The sequence below is a fragment of the Schistocerca cancellata genome, chromosome 7, assembly GCF_023864275.1.
Source record: "Schistocerca cancellata isolate TAMUIC-IGC-003103 chromosome 7, iqSchCanc2.1, whole genome shotgun sequence".
Lineage (NCBI taxonomy): Eukaryota > Metazoa > Arthropoda > Insecta > Orthoptera > Acrididae > Schistocerca > Schistocerca cancellata.
The window spans coordinates 227,828,364-227,852,074 of record NC_064632.1 but is presented as its reverse complement, the minus strand read 5'-3'; the positions used below and the strand labels follow the sequence as shown (position 1 = coordinate 227,852,074).

The window sequence follows — 23,711 nt, the reverse complement described above, 5'->3', positions numbered from 1 at the left end:
TATCTTGAAATTTTTACAAAAAATAAATGATCTTAAATGTGCTAATATTCTTTCACATATCACTAAAAATGTATAGCACCATTGTCATTTGATATGTGGAATAAATTTCTTTCTGTGTAGAGGAAATGTCCTAATACTTATTTCTGTTACTGATAGATTTTATTTCCCTGGAGCTAGAAGGAGGTTCGCCAAAAATGTTAATTGACTTTGGTTCAGGAGTTGTTTCACTGAAGATAAATAACACTTTAAGATTAAATGATGGCAATTATCATCACATAGATATATTCTGGGACACAGAGGTAAGGAGGTAGCTTTCACATTTTGTCTTTAACTTATTTTTTCCTGTAATTTGAGTAAATCATTTTGAATGAAAGTAACACAATAGGAGATTATAAAAAAGGGAAATAGGAAAGGCCTTTTTAAGTAAGCTGTCTACATACATGGTGTGGGGTGGACCATCACTCACTAAAACTTCATTCACTGTTTTCATAATTTCATTCTCTTGTCATGAAGTCTTGTAATTTGCATATAAAAGTGTTTCTGTTAAATAATGTTGTTCTTTTACATTCTGTAGGGACAGACTCTCTGATCTGATTTGTTAACGGGTTCCAGTTTTACCCTTTAATAGTACTGACACATCGTGTGAAGTCTGTTGTTTTAAATTCAGTCTTCAATTCCTTGAGACAGGCAATGGTTGTAAGAACTAATGGAATGCATTGATTCTGAGCTTACTTGTTTATGATTGTTTTACTTTCAACTGAATTAAGTTATATGACATTGAAATATTGTAAATAAACATAACCAATAAAAGTAATAACAAAGCAAATTCATTACATTTCATGTTCCCTTGATAATAAAATCTTCTACTCCTTTATAGTGAATTACAAGTATCAGAGAAAAGTGTTGATGAAGACATGATGAATTACACTCTACTCAGTTTTTTGTAGTCAGTAACTTTCACTAATCTAACTGGTCTGATTTCATAAATTGTTTCTTTTACTGACACTCACTGGAATGAAAAAATATTTGCTTTATTTGATAGTCATTCAGTTTCATACAAGCATGGCTGTCCAAAGAAAACCACACTAGAGTACTGACAGCAATAACTTTTTCTATTCTGCTCTTTCTGGTGACTCTTCACCTTCCTGAAAACTTTATAACCTCATTGAATCATAAGATTTGCTTTTAGTAGCTATCAGTAAAGCCCCAGTTCTTGAAAGGATCAAACTCCCAGGTACAAAACAGTTTCAAACTTCTTATTACAAATGACATAATGTGATAAGTAAGCACGTAAGTGAGAAAAAGTTTAGAAAAAGTATGAAATTATGTTCAAAGTTTGTCAGAAGTCACCAAGTGCTCCCATTATCATACCATGGATGAGTAAAGTCTGGATAATTTGCACTCCATTTTAAGCAAAAGCTAGTTTTTCACATGCCTCAATGTTTATGACATTGTATCTATGAACTGTGGGCCATACACTTATATAATTTTGGAGATACATTCAGTGGTATATGTGGTAGCTGGCTGCCCAACGTGTTGCAAATCACATTAGTATTACAGAAGTCATAGATTAAAATGTCATGCCTGATGGAGCAGTTTTATCCACATGAACATTAAAAATATAGTAAGCAATAACCTTTTTTTTCCTTTCATCATTTTGTGGGACTGTCAGCAAGAAAAAGCTCCATAAAAGTTTTAAACTATGTATGGCTTCAGCTGCCAGAGACTACAGTCACATGTATGTGAGTTGTGTTTGCACACACACACATGTGCATGTGGGAGGGGGGTGCGATGTGTCTGTCTGTCGTCTGTTTTTGACGAAGGCCTTGATGGCCAAAAGCTTACTTGTGACAGCGTTTTGTTGTGCCTATCTGTGACTCAGCATCTCCACTATATGGTGATACATTCCATTCTGGATTTTCCATTGTTTGATAAACTATGTGCTGCAAGGCACTGAGTGCTCTTGTTCTCAAATACTGGGTGAATATAATCTAGGTATTTACATGTGGTGAACTACACTGACTCAAGACATATACACAGTGTCTAGCTGTAATACTTGTCTTATATTGGAAATCAAATTTTTGTTGTATGTGGAACTCGTTAGATAGGCAACCTGCAACTTGGTTTGTGAACCATAAACTATGATAGTCATTCAGTAATATAGATTATCTTCTGCTGCTAACTGTCTTGCCATTTTACATGTCATATATCATAATTTTGTTTTAAAAAAAGAAAGTCACTGACCACATTTTGTACCCCTAAATAACATGCATGTGTAATTCCATTTGTCATTTATTCTTGTAAGATCCACAATTTCTTTTAATCTCTCACAGAAAGGAATACACTACAGTACACACTACATAGACAAGGCCCACTGAGCATGTCACAACCAATGTTTTAGAGGATAAAAAAACAGTTAATGTACACAGAAATTTGTTTGCTACAAGTAATTGATGAAATCAGGAAAACCAACCAAAAATTTGACATCATTCTTCATCATGACAATGCTGACTGCCGCACAACATGTCAAATAACTGAATAATTCAGTCTGCATTCCATGTATGTTTCATTATTTTTATTGTATGGCACTTGTCCAACCATCATTAGAGTTCACATCCTGATTCTTCATGTGCTTGCATCTTTCTAAAAATTTTGACAGGTTTTATAACTTAGTTTATTAATATAAAAACAAAAATAATCAATTACATTATATTACTTTCTAATAGCTTTTTGTTTAACAATGCAACATGTTCATTCATTTTGCTAATGAAAATATTAGATTGATAGCACAACTTCATGCAAGATATTGCCTTCCACAAACTGCCTAATAATATTCATTCAGTTGAAGTCACCTATATCACATCTTTGTTAGAATTTGGCCCCTTTATGTTTGACACAGCTTCACAGACAAGACGAATATTGGCATTTCAGAAGTTGCAGACTTTTACTCCTAGGATATAGTAAAAGAATCTGAACATCACAAAATACGTGGCTCATTCTTTTCACAATTTTGTGCTTCTGTCGATACTGACTTCATTAATGTTGTCCTGCCAACCATTTTTAAGAATTTCTCCACATAATCTGTATGTTATTTAAAACAACAACACAAATGAAAAAAGAATGAATGAGAAGATCAGTAGCTGACCATTGACATCAGATACCCTGCAAACTTTTAAGATTAAATGAATTTTCATTTTTTATCTCAGTGTATATTCATTTCCTTAACATATGTGTTGTTTGTTTATTTGATAAAAATATGTTTTAGAGGAGATGAACTGTAGTTAATTGAAACATCCACTACCAGCTGTGATTTAAATAGACCAGTGGTCTAAATTAGTGTCATGAGTTAAATCTCTACTTATATGTTCAGAATCACCACTAGTTTATGCAGTCGATTGTCGATTGAAATAAATTTGAAAAAATAAAAATAAGATTCAAAAAATGAGAACTCCAGGTAAGAATATCAACAGTATTATGCAATTATCTGCAGCAACAAGAACTCTCTTGCGCAGGTCTGCCATATACTCACACACCCCCAATCCTCCCACCGCCCCTAAGAACCAGGTACAAAAGAATGCCACTTTTGTCTCCCAATAGTGGACTGGAACAGCTGAATGACATCCTTTACCAGAGCTTTGATTATCCATCATCATGCTCTGAAATGTGGGACATCCTACCCAAGGTCCTCCTAAAGTGGTGTTCCATTGCCCATCCGACCTCCACAACATCCTAGTCCATCCCATGGCACCCCCAATCTCAACTTCTTGCCACAAGGATCATATGCCTTTGGATCCTGATAACAAGACCTGCCCAGTTCAACCTCCCAGCACCTCCTATTCCAGTCCTGTCACAGGTTTATCCCACCCCATCAGAGGCTGGGTGACATGTGAAGCAGCCATGACATTTACCAGCTCTGCTGGTGTCACTGCAGAGCTTTTTATATTGGTATGACTACCAACAAGCTGTCCACCAAGATAAATGGCCACTGCCAAACTGTGGCCAAGAGTAAAGTGAGACCACCCTGTGGCACAACATGCAACTGAACCCAACATGCTTGATTTCAGTGGTTGCTTCACAACCCAGGCCATCTGGAACCTCCACTCCATCACCCATTTTTCTGAACTGGGTGTTATCATTGCAACACATTCACCACTGCTGAAATTGCACTGGCTTCAACCTGTGGTAAACTACTGTCCTCACACTCTTGAACCAACAGTTTCTGCCCCCTCTGTCCTTAGACCTCCTCCCAGTTCATGTCCGCTCATCCTCATTGTGCGCCGGTCTCTGCCAATGCATCCACTGCTCTTTTTCCCCTTCTCTGCTCCTCTCCTTTTCACTCCCCATTCCTCTTCCCTTCCCCCATCTCTCCCCCACAGCCTCCTGATAGTGAATCTGGCAGCCTTGTCTGGCTACTATTTACTCCCTGCATGCTCTGTCAGGCAGTGCTAACTCCCTCCCCCTCCCCCCTCTCCCCTGCCCAGGTCCTGCACTATGCTATACCTCCCTCCCCTGACCCACTCTAGACTGCTGCTTTTGTGCAGTATGACACTACTACCTTCTGGCCAGAGCAGTTGGAGATGAATGAGATGTGACTGCTTGTGCAAACTTGTGTGTCTTTCTTTTTTTGAGAAGGCTCTGGCCGAAACAAAATCTGTCATGATCTGCCCGTGTGTAAATCAACACGTTATCTTTACAAAAAATGAAGTTCCACTTTCTGGCCCTAGACAGGCCAACAGGGCACAGCCAACCGCCTTATCATCTGCCAACAGCGTCATCAGATGCATTATGGAGGGGCATGTGGTCAGCACACCACTCTCCCAGTCATCAGTTTTCTTGGTCTTGGAACCATTACTAATTAGTTGAATAGTTCCTTAGTTGAAAGAAGGAAAGAAGGAAGACTGGGTTTAACATCCCGTTGACAATGAGGTTGTTAGAGGCCGAGCTTGTGCTCGGATTGTGTCATGGATGGGGAACAAAATTGGCTGTGCCCTTTCAAAGGAACCATCCTGGCATTTGCCTGGGGCAGTTTATGGAAATCACAGAAAACATAAATCTTGATGGCCAGACATGGGTTTGAACCACCATCCTCCTGAATGTGAGTCCAGTTTGCTAACCACAGTGCCATCTCGCTCAGATCCTCAGTTGGCCTCACAAGGGTGAGTTCACCCTGTACCACTCCTCCCACCAAGGAAAAATCCCTGTCAATACTCAGAATGAAACCTGGGTCCCCCACATCGCAGTCAGCTGTGCTCACCACTCAACTATGGAGGCGTAACTTCAGTCAAAATACATACCCAAAAATTGGGTGACAATAATTTATTGAATTAAATGATAAAATAAACAATTATTGTTTTATTTTAGATCTAATATTTGCAGGAAACAACAGTGATTGTTTGTTACAAAGTACTTTATTTGAAGACAGTACAGATTACATTTTTCATATAAATGTTACAGGCTTTAAGTCAGGTTAGTTTCTTTACAGAAACTATATACCATGGAGAGTCACTACCCCCATTAATTGTTCTACTGACTTCATTTATACACCAGTTTTATTATGAAATTTGTATTTTTTAAGTATATTAACAGTTAAGTGCTCATAAATTAAAATAAACTTATGAAGCTGGTTAACTACACTGAGCATATATTTATACATATATCAGTAAGATTTAAGTTCTTCTAAACTGAAAATAGTGTTTGTAGGTTTGCTTCATTAATCTTTGTTTCCTTATTGAGTATATTAGTTCAGTTTTATCTCAAAGGAGTTATATTCAGAAGTGTTGTCACTTTAAGAAAAGGCTAACTCTAGGAAATTTTGAGATGTATCAATAATAGTATAACATTCACTTTTTTCCTACAAAATGTCTGCTTATGCTATGTTTGCTCATATTTCATGATTTACAGTAACAACCAAAATATGTTTTTGATCAATATTTTTGAGGTTATCCTATAAAAAAAGGGCTTTGATATGAGATTTTCACAGCCTTTCTCTTTTTTTGAGTGACGGAGTTGCCAGCCTTTGAAAATAGTCTCTCTAGTGGTATATAATTCACACAGCCTCTCACATACTGTCTTGCTAAAACATAACAGTGCTTGAGATTTTCTGATATCTGTAAAGGATTTGCTCTGTGACTAACAGTTACAGGTGTTAACAAATGGAGAGAGATTTCTGCTGAGTCAAGGTTTTGAGCACAGAACATAGGCTTTCCCTTTTTCTTGGTTGTGTTAAATGAAAGTAACTTGTGATGTGATTAGATATCTAAAGGACCTCTTCCCTGAAATCATTGAAATTTTGTTGCAAATGTTACACTTAGGAGCAGCACTAATGTTTTTTGTAAATTTTCTTCACATGTCTCTAACATGATAAAGAATCACAAAGACTGTAAATATCCAAATATCTTTTTCATCAATCAGCAACAATAATACATTAAAATGTTGGAATCATCTGCTAACTCAACACAATATGTAGTGCACTGTTTGACTATTAGAAAGAATGTATCAGTGGGAGGAAAGGAGAAAATGGGTTATTCTACTAAAATGAATATTCACCAGTTCCCAAATCTGAAGCCTTTCCAATTGTATATCTGCAGCACTTTGTTTTACCAGCTGGTTTGTTGGCATGATAAGTTACTTTTATATTTGGAGTTTGGTGCTAAACTTCATCTTTGGAGCTCTCACTAGGCATTCAACCTAGTTGAAAATGTAGAACAAAGGAACAGCCATAACAGATTGTCTACCACTCCATTGTATCATTTCTTTTTCTGTCTTTCAAATAACTGAATTATAAAATAAAGGAGAGTAGAAGGAACAATATTTTGTTTTCTTTTTGCATTCTGTTGCAGCATCAGTTTGAAATGAGTACAATATAAGGTGCATTAAGTCACTCTGTTTGAAATCCATAATTTCAAACTGCTTGTGCTAGCTTCCTGTTTTGTTTGATTTTATTTTCAGATGTTATCATATTAACAAATAAAGCACTTGGAAATATGCTGTCAGTAACATTTGGCTCTTTCCAGATGGAATGAATATGTACCATTGTTAATGTAATTGCCAGAGTCATATTAGGTTATGATGTTATGCAGTTTTAAGCCTTACAGAAATAACACATTTTGTGTAGTTGTTAATGTATCTTATTTATGATAAAAAAAATATTATTTTATCATTACTTATATCTTAATTACATTTCTTACTTATGTAGAAAGGTATCTTAAAGAAAGCACACATAACATAAATCGATAGCAGTTCTTTCTTTTGCTTAAATAGAATGTTCATCTTGTAGTGGACTACTGTAAATCTGCTGTCATGGCAGAAACTGAAGATGATGCAATTCCAAGATTTGATGACAGCAGCTGCAAGGCACAAGGAAAAGTTCCACTTTTCAATGAATATCTGAATGTTAACACACCACTTCAGATTGGTGGTCTTCACATAGAATTATTTCAACCACAGCAATATAATTGGAATTACATGCCCACTCTGACTGGTTTCTCTGGTTGCATCAGGAATGTGTTTTATAATGGTCAGGTAAGCCATGATTCATATTTATAGAAAGCAAGTACAACAAAATAATGTGTTTTATCTTGGGAAACATTTATTAAATATCATTGACACTTCTGAAATTGTTTTAGGAAAAAGTGAATATCTTTCTCAGAGTTAAAATTACTCATCACAAATTAAAATTTTGACATGCTGTAATTTTCTGCATGTTATTAACAGAAGTACAGTTTAAATTTTGAAACAATACTTCCTTACAATATGGTAATAATAGTAACTAATCTTTTCCAGTCACTTGAGCAACAAATATTTTCCCGGCTTGTTTATAGGTTCAGTTCTTTGTTGTTTAATTTGTTGGTTCTGCATGAATTTTCAGCAACAAGACTTGCTTTAATTTGCAGATTTTAGAATAATTCCATCTTTACCTTGTATAAACCTGAGGATTCTAGCCAAAAAACTGGCATTTGTGTAGAATTTGAGTCTCACTTGATGATACATAATTTGCACGTTTTGGGATAAATGGGATGATTTGTTTGAGTAACTTCCAAAAATATGACAGCTGCTCTGCCCATTTTTACATGTATAAACCAAAAGGCAAGGCAATGAATGGTCACCAGGCACATAAACAAGACTGAAAGAGCTTTTCAGTACTATCTTTCTTTGGTGTTAATTAATAGAAAATAAACACATACACCACTATACTGACCCTACTGACTACATTGTCACAGCACTGCAGCCAAAATAGGGCGAGGGATTGTGTCAGATGGAGTGGGTGAAAGGAGAAAGGACGTGGAGAGGGTAAGGAGTAGTGACGAAGGCATGGCTAAGGGCTATATAGGAGAGACAGCAAGGCAATGATTTAGAAATGTGGCATTAGTGAGCTCACACTGATGTAAGCAGAGGGAGTTATGTATGGCTCACATTGAAGAGGAGGAGGAGGTGAGTAACTGGAAAGGGGGAAGGGTGGAGAAACGTAATAGGGGGAGGGAGAACTGCAGAAAGAAACATGTGAGTACAGACTGATGGAATGAAGTAGGAAGCACATGGATACTGGTAAAGATAAGTATGGAACATGGACCAGTGAAGATGAATGCCAGGAGGATTGTGGGATTGAAGGACATGTTACTAGGACAAACCCCTCCTACAGAATTACCTGATGTTGGGAGGGTGGAGGATCCCAATGAGCTTAGTGGTGAAGCAGCATATTCTGCCATTGGGTGGTCAACTCTGCTCTTGGCCATAGTTTGGTGGTGGCCACTAATTTGAGTGTCTCTAATATAGTAGGATATGCTTAAGATGGGAATGAAATAGGATGTGCTTAGACAGGTGTATAGGACAGTTCTTCCACAGGGATATGACCCATGTAGCAAGGGGTTAGGAATAGGTAAGGCATAATGATGAACCAGGATATTTTGTAGATTTGGTGCATGGGGGAATATCACTTTCAGAGAGGGGGGAGAATTGTGGTAACAATGTTCCTCTATTCTAGGCATGATTATAGGTAGTCAAAGGCTGGGTGAAGGATGTGGTTAAGTTGTTCCAATCCAGGGTGATACTGGGGTAACAAGGGGATGCGGTTTGCGATTCCATATTTATAAAATATCATTACTTTTCAAAAATGTGTACCTCATTAGAAAGAATAGTATTAGAAATATTCTACTTGTATTAATGATCAATAGGTATGAAAATGTAATATCTCATTCCTTGTTTCTGTCTTTTTCTTTGTTCAAAAAATAACTAAATACATAAAAATACAGTACAAAGAACATGAACTTGGCATTTGCTTTGAAAATCTAAAGCCAATACCACATTAGGTACCAGTCTGAATTCTGTAGTAGTTTAGGTGGATTTTCAGTATTTTACATAAGTTGTGGTCATTATCAAAGCAAATCAAGTTTTGTCCACATTGAAATCGCTTTGCAATCTATTATTTTCATACACTTTCAGTTCACAAACATGGTTGTAATTACAGTTTGTTACAAAATCTTTCTTTTCTTTATTAATCATGAGAATATAAGCTGAACATTATAAAATTATACAAGCATAAACTTCATAGGTAGAATTCTGATGTTTACTATTTAATTTATGGGTTTCATTATGCCAACAACTGAGCATGCAAACTTTTAGTGAAGAACCTTACCTACAGCAAAAAGTGCTCTGCTATTGATACATGGTCTGATTCAATACCAAAGTACCCAATACACAGTCTAAAATATTATGGGTGGGATGTGCATAAAAAAGTTAGTAAATAGAATGTGCAGTTTGTGCTGCACATTTAATTACATAAGTAAAAAGTACATGACATTGAAACACTAGTATTCTCATACTTTGCACTTGTACATTCAGTACTCACATGTTGCATTCTATTTTAAGGTGTCTCACACAGAGAGATATTTACTATGCAAAAGATATTAATTAAGATAATGAGACAAGTGCCTCTCTCTTCAACCTCTAAACATCTATTTCTCGAGCTCAAGATCCATCCAGTGCCTTGTACTTATATTAATGAAACAGTATGTTTTATTCATGAAGATTTAAATATTTTTGCAAAAAATAAAGGCATCCACCATCAACAGACCTATCATGCCAGTGTTTGTGAGTACTCAATGACTACACAAAGAACAGAGCAATGTAAGGCACATGGGAGTTCTATACAACATGCTACCCAAAGACTTAAAGTTGAACAGAGAAGGATTCAGAGTAAAAGTAAAAATGTTACTTCAGAAAAACTGCTTGTACACAGTAGAGGAATTTATGAATGCTAGTCTAAAATAATCAAATTAAATATTTTCTTATGTTTACTGCTGTTTATTTCATTCTACATACATTAGTGTTATTTTTCTTGTTGTGAGTCTAAAATTACCAAGTTAAATGTTTTCTTAAATAACGTAATGTTTTAGATGATTTCTTTCATTCTAGAGTTGCAACTGTTGTTTTCTCTTATGAGTTAATTGTAATGTTTATACAAACTGTAAATGATGTCCCATAACCATATGTAACAACACACAACAGGACTTCTTGAGACCAATAACTATCAATTCAAATCAAATTTAGGAGTGAAGGAGACCACTCACCAAATAGCAGAGGTGTTGAGTCATGATGACAGAATGTCTCTGCTGTTGATGACTGGTGACCTTTACTCCTATTGCTAATACAGTGAACAGATTTAATTTTTAATTCCTGCTTCTCTTTCCTTAATGTGCACCCTGACACATAGGGCCCAGATATGGGGGGGGGGGGGGGGGGGGGGGGGGGGGGGGGATAACCATGGTATCCGCTTCAGATGGCAGTTTCAGGGGGTGCCAAATTCATATTCTTGAAGAAAAAAACCCTAGTTTCACAAAGTGCCTAGCATCCAGTACACGTTCGTCTATTGATTGTTCATATGATCGTGAAACACATCCCTGATGGTGCTGAAACACATCCCTGTTTGTTTTTGAACATTTTTGAATGCATTCTAAGAGGATTTCTTAATGAATCGTAAGTTGGATTTTGAATACATGCATAGTGTGTGTGATGTCTCTGCCAGGGGAATCCCCATCACATCAAAAAATAAAAAACTTTCTTGCAGACAGAAGGGGATGGGGCTACATGAGCTGAGCCAAATAAACCTGAATGAGTGAATAACAATTTCTGTTTATTTCTGTGGCTGATTGGGTGTCTGAATGATAAGTATTGTTATAATTATAAGCAAAATCCATAGATTCAGACTACCAGAGTGTAAATAAATGACTAACTGGAATAACAGGTAAGAGAGATTACCTATTATCTTTTCAGTGTATCCAAGAAAATTAAATTTTGACAGAAAATTTTTGCCAGATCACTACATTTCTAAGAGCCAGATGTACAATCCCCAGTTAGCAGCTGCTTAAGTTCGATTCTTGGAATAGTGCAGAAAACACATTGTACAAACATGTAATAATGCCTAACCAGAGGATACACATGGGATAACTAACCCAGTGATTGTGACAGTGTTAGTGAAGTTAACCAGAGAATAAATATTGTCAATGGCAGGAACAGTTACAGAATTACTGATGGCAAGATTGTTTGCTAGAACAAGCAAGGAGAAGAAACGGTGACATCATGCAAATTATGTTGAAGAATATGATGATTCCAAATTTAAATAAAAATTTCACACAACTGCTACGTTTTGATCTCATGCTTGAAAAACTGGGATGTATGAATGAAATGTGAAATTATTTCCTAGCATAAAACATTTTGCTTGTATTAGGACTAATAGGCATTTGATATAGGTACTTCTTAAATTATATTCTGTCATGTTATTTATGTATATGAGGTAGATGAAAATGACCATTTGTGGCAAAACAGTCTTGCTTATCTGGCATGTGTTACAACTGCTGCAGTAATACAATGCCTATTTCATTTTATGTAACAGACAGGGACAAAATAGATGTAATCAAATCCAGAAGCCACACCACTCTTTGGTACTATTCATATTAACAGCTTTTTCAGTGTTAGACAATGACATTCCGATTTTTCATGTAACAAAACATTTGATGAATATGGATGAAGTAATAGATTCTTTTCCAGAAAGGAAAGCATGCCGTGTAAAGCTGTAGCAAGATTAGAGAGAAAAAAAAATGCTAGGACCTAAGGATTTAAGAAATGTGTACTATTTTCCTTATCTCTTGTCTTTACTGGTTTTGTGTTGCCTTTATTTAATTTTACGTCACACAGAAGAGAAAGTAATTAGCTAATAGCCAATGAAGAGTGCAAATTTTCTAAAGAGTTCTTGTTCTCCCAGTCACAAATAACCCCACCCAGTATTAATAGTGAGGTTCTTTTAAGGGGCTAGGATGTCAGACCAACCGACTGGGAGTAGGAGAGGCACCACAGGACATTTTAATTCCCACTGCTCTGAATATAGGTTTGATGGCTTCCATTACACAATGTACACATTTGAATTCCACACAGGGAAATACAGTGCCATGCAATAGAAGAGCGCTGTGTGAAGAGGCATAGCACAGCATTTTGGCACACTTAAGACCAAATAACATGTCTTACATTTCCTCAAAAGTATATGTTTTTATATCAAACTCTTCAATAAGATGTGCACTACAAAATGAACATATTTTTGAAAAATCAATTATCTTTAAAATTTTTGACATCCTATCTCAAACATTCGAGTGAGGGGGTCACTAACAAGTTTTTGCCCCAGTTTGGAAATACTATAGATCCAAGGCTGCTGACACAGTTTATGTAAATCCTGACGTCAATAACTTTCCATTGTAAAAATATGTCAGTTTTACATTGTGCACCTTTGAAAATTGGATATGTGACAGTTTAGAAATATATCGAGCATTGCACTACATTTTTAGTGATAGTTGCTCTCAATATTTATTTTAATCTGATTCAGAATGTGTGCTTTTTGTCTGCTGGGGAGGCAAACATGAATTACATTGCAGACTTGAGAAACACTGGCCGCCACTTTTCCCATCACTCATAACTTTGATTGCATTTCTCAGAATTATAAATACTTTGCAGTAAGAGCAGTTTTTAAATATGTAATCTCAGAGTGACATTATTATAAGAATTAAAGACCCGAGACAAAAATCATGGAGCATCAGACTTTGACTCACATGAATGATATGAATGTTTGAATTACACTACTAAAATATTACATGGCAAAGTGCTTAAGAATTTATATCTGCAGGTGACCGTGTATCAAGTTAAAACCATGTGTTAGAATTTTCCAGCACTTTCTGCTATACAGATACTGTCAATACTAGAAATACAATGCAACCATAAATAACGAGTTAACAAGTAGTTTAAAGAAGACCAGTAACAGGAAGGCTACAGGTACAAATGGAATAAATCTGGAATGTACAAAATATGGTAGTATTAAATGGGAAAACTTATATGTGCAGTTGATGAATGATGTTTGGTGCTCAGCAAATAATCTAGAGGAATGGAGTGTAGCAAGAATTATAAGTATATATAAGGTTGGGGATAAAAAAGAATGTTAGAATTGCAGGGATGTATTCATTATGAAACATGCTTATAAAATCAGTTCATCTATCATGAGGAGAAAATTCAACAAACAGCAGAAACCTTTTTATGATTGGAGCAATGTGGCTTCATAAAGGCAAGTTCTGTGCAGGTGCAACAACTGATATAAAAGGGAAGAGAGGTCAACAAGTTAATATTTCTGCTCTTCATTGACTATGAGAAGACTTACAGTAAGGCAGAAATGATGAAATGTGCCTCTAAATTTGTCAAATACTATTAAATCACTCTACAATAACCATAAAATTAGTATAAATGAAGAATTATTGACTGTAAACCAGACACTAAAATAAGGGTGTGATGTGTCATCAACCCTTTTTAGGGTTCTGTACCTCTGTCAGTAAAAACAGAGCCCTTGTGGAATTGCTTTATTGTCCATGTAATCACTTTATTGTCAATCTACCTGTCTGTCTGTGTGTCTGTCTCACAGTTGAGACCCCATTTCCTCAGGAATGTTCAGATTTATGTCACTTAGTAAGGTCTATGGTCCCTTTGCCAGGCATCACCACAGAGCCCATCATTCTTTCTTCTCATGATGGGCTTTTTGTTGAAGCATGGGGATGTCATAATGATACTTTTAAACTTTATGGTTTTGATGAAAATTTGGAAATTTGTGGTAAGGTTCTATGGGACCAAACTGCTGAGGTCATTGGTCCCTAGGCTTACACACTAATTACACTAACTTAAACTAACTTACGCTAAGGACAACACATACACCCATACCTGAGGGAGGACTCAAAACTCCGATGGGGGGAGCCGCACGAACCGTGACAAGGCGCCTTAGACTGCAAGGCTACCCCACGCAACAGTTTTGGTGAGGTTGTAAGATAACAGGCAGCAGGGTCACATGGTAACACATATCACAGCTGTGACACCATCTTCTGGAGTGTTTGTATTGTGGGAAATTTTTCCAAGAATTTTCCAACGAGAGGGGTGAAAGTGATTTAGAAAAAATAAGTACCAAGACAAGTCATCCACAATGAAACAGTTCTTCTTTAATCCATATAATATTTGACTGCATGTTTTGAATGGAAAATTGGAAATTGGTATAAAAACAAAACATGACATTTGAATAACGCAGTGTTGAAATGGGTGCCATAAATATAGTAAAACTCTTGACTAGTGTGTGTGGATTCCTGTGATTATTGATGTAATTATTTAAAAACTGAAAAGGTTCATTTCATAACATTTATGAATGAAAGAATATTTTAATATTTGTGATGAATAATTTTAATGAATATGATTTAAATGTTAAACATTAATTACTGTTTGTGACCAAATGTGGTTGGCCACAAATGGACTTTGACTAGGGTAGATGGTCACGTGACTTGCTGAGCTGAGAGCATGCAGAGATATTTTTTGGGTCTTTTGTTGGTGGATACTAATAGGGTAAGATCATTTAGGCATCAAAGTGCCACTTGTGTATGTGAGCTGAGCACGGCATTTTGGAAGTTGTTTATTGATGAATGCTCTATTGACCCAGTGCTTGAATGTGAACTATTATCATTAAATCAAATGCTGTCAAAAGTTTTAATATGTTTGTTTTCATAATTCACTGAGTGAGATTCACTGGTCACTTGATAAAACTATAATATGCATAAAGGACATAAAGACATCAGTGAGCAACTCCTCCACTTAGTAAACAAGCCATCTGTTAATTTTAGGTTGTTCACTTGCCCCTTCAGTGGAAAAGTAGCATTGGTTCCTGTTATTGAAGTTTGATAGGCTCAATACGTGTTTACTAGTCAACACAATTGCCCCAGTATGTTGCAATATGTGTAGAGTAGACTGACTGGCAGTAGCTAATGCAAGGGTCTGTGATGGGTGAATCATGTAAAACATATTGCATAAATAACACAGGCACTGCAAATGGCCATTGTGAGTATGTACATTTTCTCCTAGAGTACTGGTTATTCATTGGGTTTTAATGTTCCTGTTAATACATATCAAGAAGACAAATATCACTGCAGATTAATTTATGACTGTTCTATCGAATGTGCTCCAAAGTCTGCTTTAAAAATAATTTTGTTTATGACAGGAAACAAAGTGATGCTTTCCATTTACACTACAGAAAACACACTCTTGGAATGGAGACCCTGTATATTTCAAGAAAATCTTAGAAGAATTTAATTCTGAAAACCCTGAGAAGATGGATCTGGGAATGAACAAGTTTATGAACACCATTTTATTTGTAGGTGACAGGACTCTCCCAGCAGAGAGTGAACATGCTTTACAAGAAAATGTTTTTAAATTCAGTCAAACAATGGACAACCCAGGATGGAATGTAACAGTACTATGAAAAGGAAATTTCCTATTCACCATACAGTGAAGATGCTGAGTTGCAGACAGGCACAACAAAAGGACTGTCACAAGGACTGTCAAAAGGACACACACATATGCAAATGCAACCATCACACACATGACTGCAGTCTCTGGTGGCTGAAGCCACAATCAGTGTGGGTTCAGCTGCCATGGACTGCAGTCATGTGAATGTGAGTTGCATTTGCGTGTGTGAGAGAGAGAGAGAGAGAGAGAGAGAGAGAGAGAGAGAGAGAAATCTATTTTCGACCATGGCCTTGTTTGGCATAAAACTTATTTGTGACAGTCTTTCTGTTGTTCCTATCTGTGACTCACCATCTCCACTATATGGGGAGTAGCAAATTTCCTTTTCATAATAATGTTAAATTCAATAACATTTTACAGTCTTATCAAATGTTTATAGATGTAAATAAAACAAAAGTAATGGCAATTGAAGGGAAACTAATAAGACCAAAAATATTGATAACGTGATAATGAAACAGGTAAATTCATTTACATATCTCAGGACAGAGACGTCAGTATGTGAAACATGGTTCAAAATATACAAAAAAAAGCACACCTGATGACTCTTAGGAGGGACATCCTGCTATAAATGGTAGTATAAGAAGATATCTGGGTTAGGACTATGACGAAATAGATAACACTAAGACTATAAAATGTGGTGGCCTGCTCTTGTTTATGGTAGTGAAAACTGGATTCTTTGAAAATGAAAAAAAAAAAAAAAAAAAAAAAACAGAGAAATGAAGCAGGTGAAAAGGGATTCTGGTGACACATCTTGGTCTAACATTAAGAGATATGGAGTGGAATGAAGACATAAGACAGCAAATAGTTGTGGAAACAACTGCAGCAGAAGAGATGAGGCACTACCAAAGAATTGTGTAACAACATCAAAAGGATGCCACCTGGGAGCCTGCAATGGCAAGAATTAAATATTAACTGAACTAGAAGTCTGGATATACAAGGGCTGATGAAGAGAGGGAGACAGCAGTTTTGTTAAATTCTTATGGTTTTCGGGTGGGCCAACATGCACTCCTTGAAATGGAAGAAGGAGTAGAAGTTTTATTTTCACTTACAGTGGGGTTTCAACTATTATATCAGTTTTTATGGCCAGAGAAATTGCAAATATAATGGTACTGTTCTTTTTTTATATCAATACAATTACTTAAGCATGAAAAAGACACCAAACTCTCATACTGTTACCATATCAAAAAATCCAACTAACAAATTATGAAATAAAACTGCTAGCCAGAATTTACTTTCAGGTGGTGGAATATAAAAGCAAGAGAAAGGCACTGTACTAGCTTTCAGTAATGTTGGATCATTCCTTGAGGTTTAACCTTCCCCAACCTATCCATCTTTCCTGTACATGTGTCCCTCTCATCCTGGAATTCAAGAACCAGAACTTCCTTTTTAATCTTCCCGACTCAAGCTCTCTCCCCTCCACAAGGAAGGAACTAACGGTTTAAAAACTAGGATAATGTTGTCACTTTTACTTTTCTGTGTTTGTATTTGCAGTATTACATAATTTGCCTTCTGAAGGTGGCTTTTCATTTTAATTGCAGTAAATTAATGCATAAAATGAAATGGGACAGATACACTATTTGATCAAAAGTATCCAGACACCCCAAAAAACATACATTTTTTCATATTAGGTGCATTGTGCTGCCACCTACTGCCAGATACTCCATATCAGTGACATCAGTAGTCATGAGGCATTGTGAGAGAGCAGAAGGGGATGCTCCACGGAACTCATGGACTTCGAACGTGGTCAGGTAATCGGGTGTCACTTGTGTCATACATCTGTACGTGAGATTTCCACACTCCTAAACATCCCTAGGTCCACTGTTTCTGATGTGATAGTGAAGTGGAAACATGAAAGGACACAAACAGCACAAATGTTACAGGCCGACCTTGTCTGTTGACTGACAGAGACCGCTGGCATTTGAAGAGGGTCATAATGTGCAATGGGCAGACATCTATCCAGACCATCACACAGGAATTCCAAACTGCATCAGGAGCCACTGCAGGTACTATGACAGTTAGGCAGGAGGTGAGAAAACTTGGATTTCATGGTGGAGCGGCTGCTCATAAGCCACACATCATGCAGGTAAATGCCAAACAATGCATCACTAGGTGTAAGGAGCGTAAACATTGGACAACTGAATAGTGGAAAAAAATTGTTTGGAGTGACAAATATCAGTACACAATGTGGAGATCCGATGGCAGGATGTGGGTATGTCGAATGCCCTGTGAACGTCATCTGCCAGCAACAGAAAAATTTGGAGGTGTTGGTGTTATGATTTGGTTGTGTTTTTCATGGAGTGGGGTTGTACCCCTTGTTGTTCTGCATGGTACTTCACAGCCCAGGCCTTTTTTGATGTTTTACTCACCTTCTTGCTTCCCACTGTTGAAGAGCAATTCGGGAATGGCGACTGCATCTTTCAACATGATCGAGCACCTTCAATAATGCATGACCTGTGGCGGAGTGGTTACACTACAATAACATCCCTGTAATGGACTGGCCTTCCCAGAGTCCTGACCTGAATCCTATTGAACAACTTTGGGACTTCGTGCCAGGCCTCACTGACCGACATTGATACCTCTCCTCAGTGCAGCGCTCTGTGAAGAATGGATTGCCATTCCACAAGAAACCTTACAGCACCTGACTGAACATATGCCTGTGAGAGTGGAAGCTGTCATCAAGGCTAAGAGTGGGCCAATTGAATTCCGGCATTACTGATGAAGGGCGCCACAAACTTGTAAGTCATTTTCAGCCAGGTGTCTGGATACTTTTGATCACATAGTGTATAATAGTTATATAAAGAACTCAAGTTAATCATGAGCTTTTCTGCTCAGTGTTCTGCTTGATTCCTTTGTTCAGAAGTGGCACTATAGTCAGGAAGAAAAAAAATATCAAAACTGATCACATACTCTTAATTTACGTTTACATTTCAATTCTTTCCACATTTTTCATAAGTGAATTTTTGGCTAAATTCTTTCTGCATTTTTCCTTTGTTTTGTTATTAATTTTCCTGTAGATAATAAAGCTTTCTGTGCCAAGATTTTATATCAAAATGCTCATGAGCTAACTATAGCCTTTGTTGTTGCTTGGGGGGGTGGGGAGGTGGGGGGAGATTTCCTATCTTCTGATTGTATTAAACTGTTGTATTTAATGTTTTTTTCATTGTAATATTTGTTTACTATAAACCATATAATAATGTACTGCTTGATACTCCACAGATCTATGACCTGTATGATCCAGCTTTGTCAGAAAACAGTAGAAAAGGCTGCCCAATGACAGAAAACTTATGCTCCACCATTGATTGTGGCACACATGGCACTTGTAATGGTGATACATCTAATGTTCACTGTGTCTGTGATGCTGGTTGGACAGGACATAGCTGCCTCACACCAACTGTACCGGCACGATTTGGCTATCACAGTTATGTAAAATTTTTGTTATCATTTGAACCCAGCAAATTCAGCATGCTTGTCCAGCTCAGGTTCAGAACAAGAGAACCAAATGGAGAACTGTTTCATTTCGCAGACCAGGAAAGCCAAATATATGCTGTACTTGGTGTATGTATCATATATTTTCAATCTGTAATCCATTTTTTATATTTTTTTACATGTTATTAAACTCTAGTGAATGAATTACACTGCCTGACAAAAAATGTTAATCACCTGGAAGGGGAGGAGGAAATGAAATGAAACTTCATTGGTTGAGAGAGCATACTGTGTTATTTCAGTGATCACAAAATCTAGACAAGTTTATTAAGAACTTGGCAGTATGAGCCCACTTATCAGTATGATGCTGCATCCCCTCTAGTTTGGAAGCATGCATCAATTTGGTTGGGAAAGGTGTCCTGAAGTCACTGTATCCTGTGACAAGCTGCCGACAAGTGTTTTAACTGGTCCACGTTACACCGGCATTGGAACAGAATTAATGTCTGAGCTGGCCCCACATCTGTTGTATTTGGGACAGACCAGAATATCTTACTGGCCATGGGATTATCTCAAGGTTATACAGACAGTTCGTAGAGTTACATCCCATGTGTGGACAATCATCGTCCTTTTGCAGCCTGGCACTATGATACTGTTGCACGTGAGGTAACATATGACGATGCAGGATATCCAACACATACCATTGTGCTGCTAGAGTTCCCTCTGTCGCAACCACCTACAGCCAAAAGTCATAGCCAATGGCTTTTCATGCCATGACACCATGAGTAACGCTGCTGTGCCTCTCCAAAGCATTGGAAGAATGGTACTTCTCCCCAGGTTGCTACCATATTCACTAACAATTTCCATCGAGGGCAGTGATTTGTTGCTGAACACAGTGTGATGCCATTCATGCTTCCCAGGCCACAGCACCCCTCCAAATGCTGCCATTTGTGTTGTGGTGCTAACAGAAACCTACGCATGGGATGGTAATTCCCTAGTCAAGAAGTTGCTAGTCTCCAACAGCAGTGTGATATGAAACAGAATGTTGCAGGCAGTCCATTTCTAATTCTCAGATGGCAGGCACAGATGTGAAGGGGTTACAACATGCTTGGTGCCCAATATGCAAGTCTCACTTTTGGTAGTCAAGTGTGGTCAAGTGGAATCTTGATGACAAGTATTCTAGTCCTCACATATCCAAGCAGTTCAACATCACACCACTGTCACATCTGAATGCCCAACAAATCTGGTTGTTGTACGACTCAACCAGGCGGCTAAATGTAGACCCACAGTGAGGCCCCTTTCAAACTGTCAGGTGTGGATAACACTGTCTCTCATGAGAACACAGCACCTTTGTGTCCTTCACAGTGATCACTCAGCATCTGGTGCTGTTCATGTCTGTTATATATCCTACCAGGTCTGATAAGAACACTAAACATGAACAACACTAATGCACTTTGGTCCCATTACCTGCCACATAGGAGAGTAACTCTGATCATTTACATACCCACTGATGATGGGTACTTGTATGAAGTTACATTAACATCTGACAATGCCTTTTGGCTGCCTCACTTTCTTTTGTCAGGCAGTGTTTTTTTAATATGAATCAAATATAACAGACAGTTAAGAATGATACTAAATAAGAGCTCAAGATTTCTGACCGTTTCAGTATGAATACCTACTTCAGTGGCTTATCATTTGATGGCAGCAATTCTTTTATTAACTAAGTATATCTGCAGAACAATTCTGCTTGGATCTCTCCTTCAAAATACAAGTGTTTCACAATACAGAACAATTAAAAGTTGCTGACAGTGAACAGCTTTGAGTATGGAAAGATAGAAATTATTGTTGTCTTCATTATATCATGTGGAACTGTCAGAAAATATTGCATTATCATACTAAAGAATAAGAGTTTAGAACAGATGCAGAGTAGGAATATAAATGTTACCTTTATTCAGTAGCACTACTCTGTTCACAAGGTTACTTCATCTGAATCTTTGATTGAACTTTTAAAAGGTGCAATACCACCAGATAGTACATTCTTAAAGATAACCATAGTTCCTTTGGCAGAAATGCTTCAGTAATGATTTCAGTCCTGTCTAAGAAACTTTATTTTTGTTGTGTAAGACACATTATTTTTCTTCTTTTTTCTGAACCTAAGAGGATGAAGCCCACTTTAATTAGATTGGTAATAGTAAATATATGGGAGGTGGCACTAGCTTCAAGTTTTACATCACTTTTTCCATCAATAAAGCTTTATAAAATGTAAGTAATATGTAATTGTTTGAGAGATTGAAAAGCTCTTACAATTTATTTGTTGGAACTCATGTGATAGGATTATGAATCAGAATAGATGGTCCTACCAATCAGTAGCCAAAACAAGACCAAGTCAAGATTTCAGAAACACAAACCAAAAAAAGCAACCTTCCAGTTGTAATGGAAATTGGTGCAATACAAATGGCTTAGGGTGTGATGACAACAACTTACAGAATGGTTGAGGTGCTGAGCCATTGATAGGCACAAAAATAAGACTGAGAATGTTGCTAGCTTCCCAACAAATACTTCTTCAAAGCTATAGTCATATAGATGTACAACTCCACATCCTATTGACTACATTATGTAAGTATTGCAATTCAACTGAGATGAGGGGTTGTGTGAGGTGGAGCAAATTAAGGGAGAAACAAAGTGGGGAGCGGGAGAAGGATTGGGGTGGGATGGCTGATAGTCAGTGGGGAGAGGCAGCAGGTAAATGGAATAGGAATGTACCAATGGTGATATTGTTCTGGCCGCAAACAAGGAGAGTTGTATGTAGTACACAATTACATGGAGGAGGAGTGGGATAGAGGGGGAAAAAGAACAGAGGATGAGACAGATGGTGGAGAAAAAGAATATAAGTCCAGAATGAGTTAATTTAGTTTCCTGGGGCAGGGGCTAGCAGAGATTGAGGCAGGGTGATTATAATACCGAAAGATGCAATAGAAGAACAACTCGCAGCTAAATAATTCATGGACACTGTTAGTAAGGGTTTAGGGTAGGACGCTATGAGGGGTGGAGTCCTGGCATCAAGTCAAGGTCAGGAGGCTGACAGAGTACTGTGCCAGGTAAGTGGGTTCACTGATTCAGAGGACAGATGGCTGGATGGGCCTGAAGGCATTAGTGAAAGATTATTACAATACTAAACATTCATTACCCACAAAATACAATTGACTCTATGACAGCCAGGCAACCAGTTTGGGCAGGACTGGTTGTAGCGTACTACTGTGGAATGCACCAATCCTCATTCAGCCCACAGACAGTGGTGTGTCAGCTCAACAGCTGCAATGTCACATCCATGCCAAGTGCAACTGCATACAGCTTAAGGGAAGTGATGCTCAGTCACCCATGACCCCATCATAGACTACACACAGGCAAGGCATCTACCAGCTTCACTCAGAGTATATGAAGTCATGCAGAGAAGTGCTATGGCCTGCTGCCAAGAGAGAGAGAGCTGGCTCCTTTGAAGTCTGACACAGGAATGGAGGCAGGCAGCAGCAGCAAATCGCCCACACAATGATGGATGACATTTTGCTCCCAGGCCTGACACATGGTGGTAGCCACAGCTTCAAATCAGTCTTAACTTGGAAGTTGGCACTGCAGCTCACAGCAAGCAAGTCCCTCCAGGGAGGACTTCCTGATCAACAGAAAATTGGAGGAGGCCAGACAAGCAGAGAGTCAACTGATACAGGCAGTCCCTCTTGACAGGTTTGCTGCAAACTGCATAGTACTCCACCAGCACAAAACTACCATTTATACAGGACAAGATCATGTGCTTGTAAAAGGTATCCCTTACTTCAAGATGAGGGTGTACTTTACTTTATTTGCAGTTTTGCTATTTCACATACATGAAGTAAATATAGCTGCACTGGAGTACATATAGAGTAAGGAGCAAGCAGTTGGTTCCCATGCTAGCTAGCACAGGCAGTTGGCCATGTGGTACATTCAGAGTCAGTGGGATGAGGTGCCAATGCAGAAATCACTCATGACATCAGCAAAGGTATACATGGGGAAAGTACATGTATTCTGGCACAAATCAAATAATTATTATTAATAAATATTTGCTACAAAAGTTGTCTTTTGCCACTCAGACATTAGGAGGAGTCTACAAGTCATAAATACTATCTTTCCATAATTTAACAATACCAGGAAACACTGATATTAGTAAATAAATTAATAACATTGGCACAAGCAGAGATGTACAATCTTATATGAACTACGCTGATTGAACACTCAAGTTATGGTCTGTGTACAGGTTGGCAGTTGTCAATAGGATACCATCAATGTAGTCACGCAGTAGACCATGCTCTCATACCATTAATAGTTAGCATATAATCAGTGTTTCTTAAATAAATGTATTGTAATGAAATCTGTGTAACAATTATTTGCACAAAAAAAAA

At 37.5% G+C, this 23,711-nt stretch overlaps 1 protein-coding gene across 1 annotated transcript in view; it reads left to right on the top strand.

The window, feature by feature from the left end:
• Positions 1-23,711, top strand: part of LOC126092710 (neural-cadherin-like) — a 278,129-nt gene that overhangs the window by 200,361 nt on the left and 54,057 nt on the right. Inside the window, exons 17-19 of the mRNA XM_049908433.1 lie at positions 157-299; positions 7,261-7,521; positions 19,078-19,416. Of these exons, the coding sequence (XP_049764390.1) occupies positions 157-299; positions 7,261-7,521; positions 19,078-19,416 (743 nt within the window). The remainder of the gene's footprint in view (positions 1-156; positions 300-7,260; positions 7,522-19,077; positions 19,417-23,711) is intronic.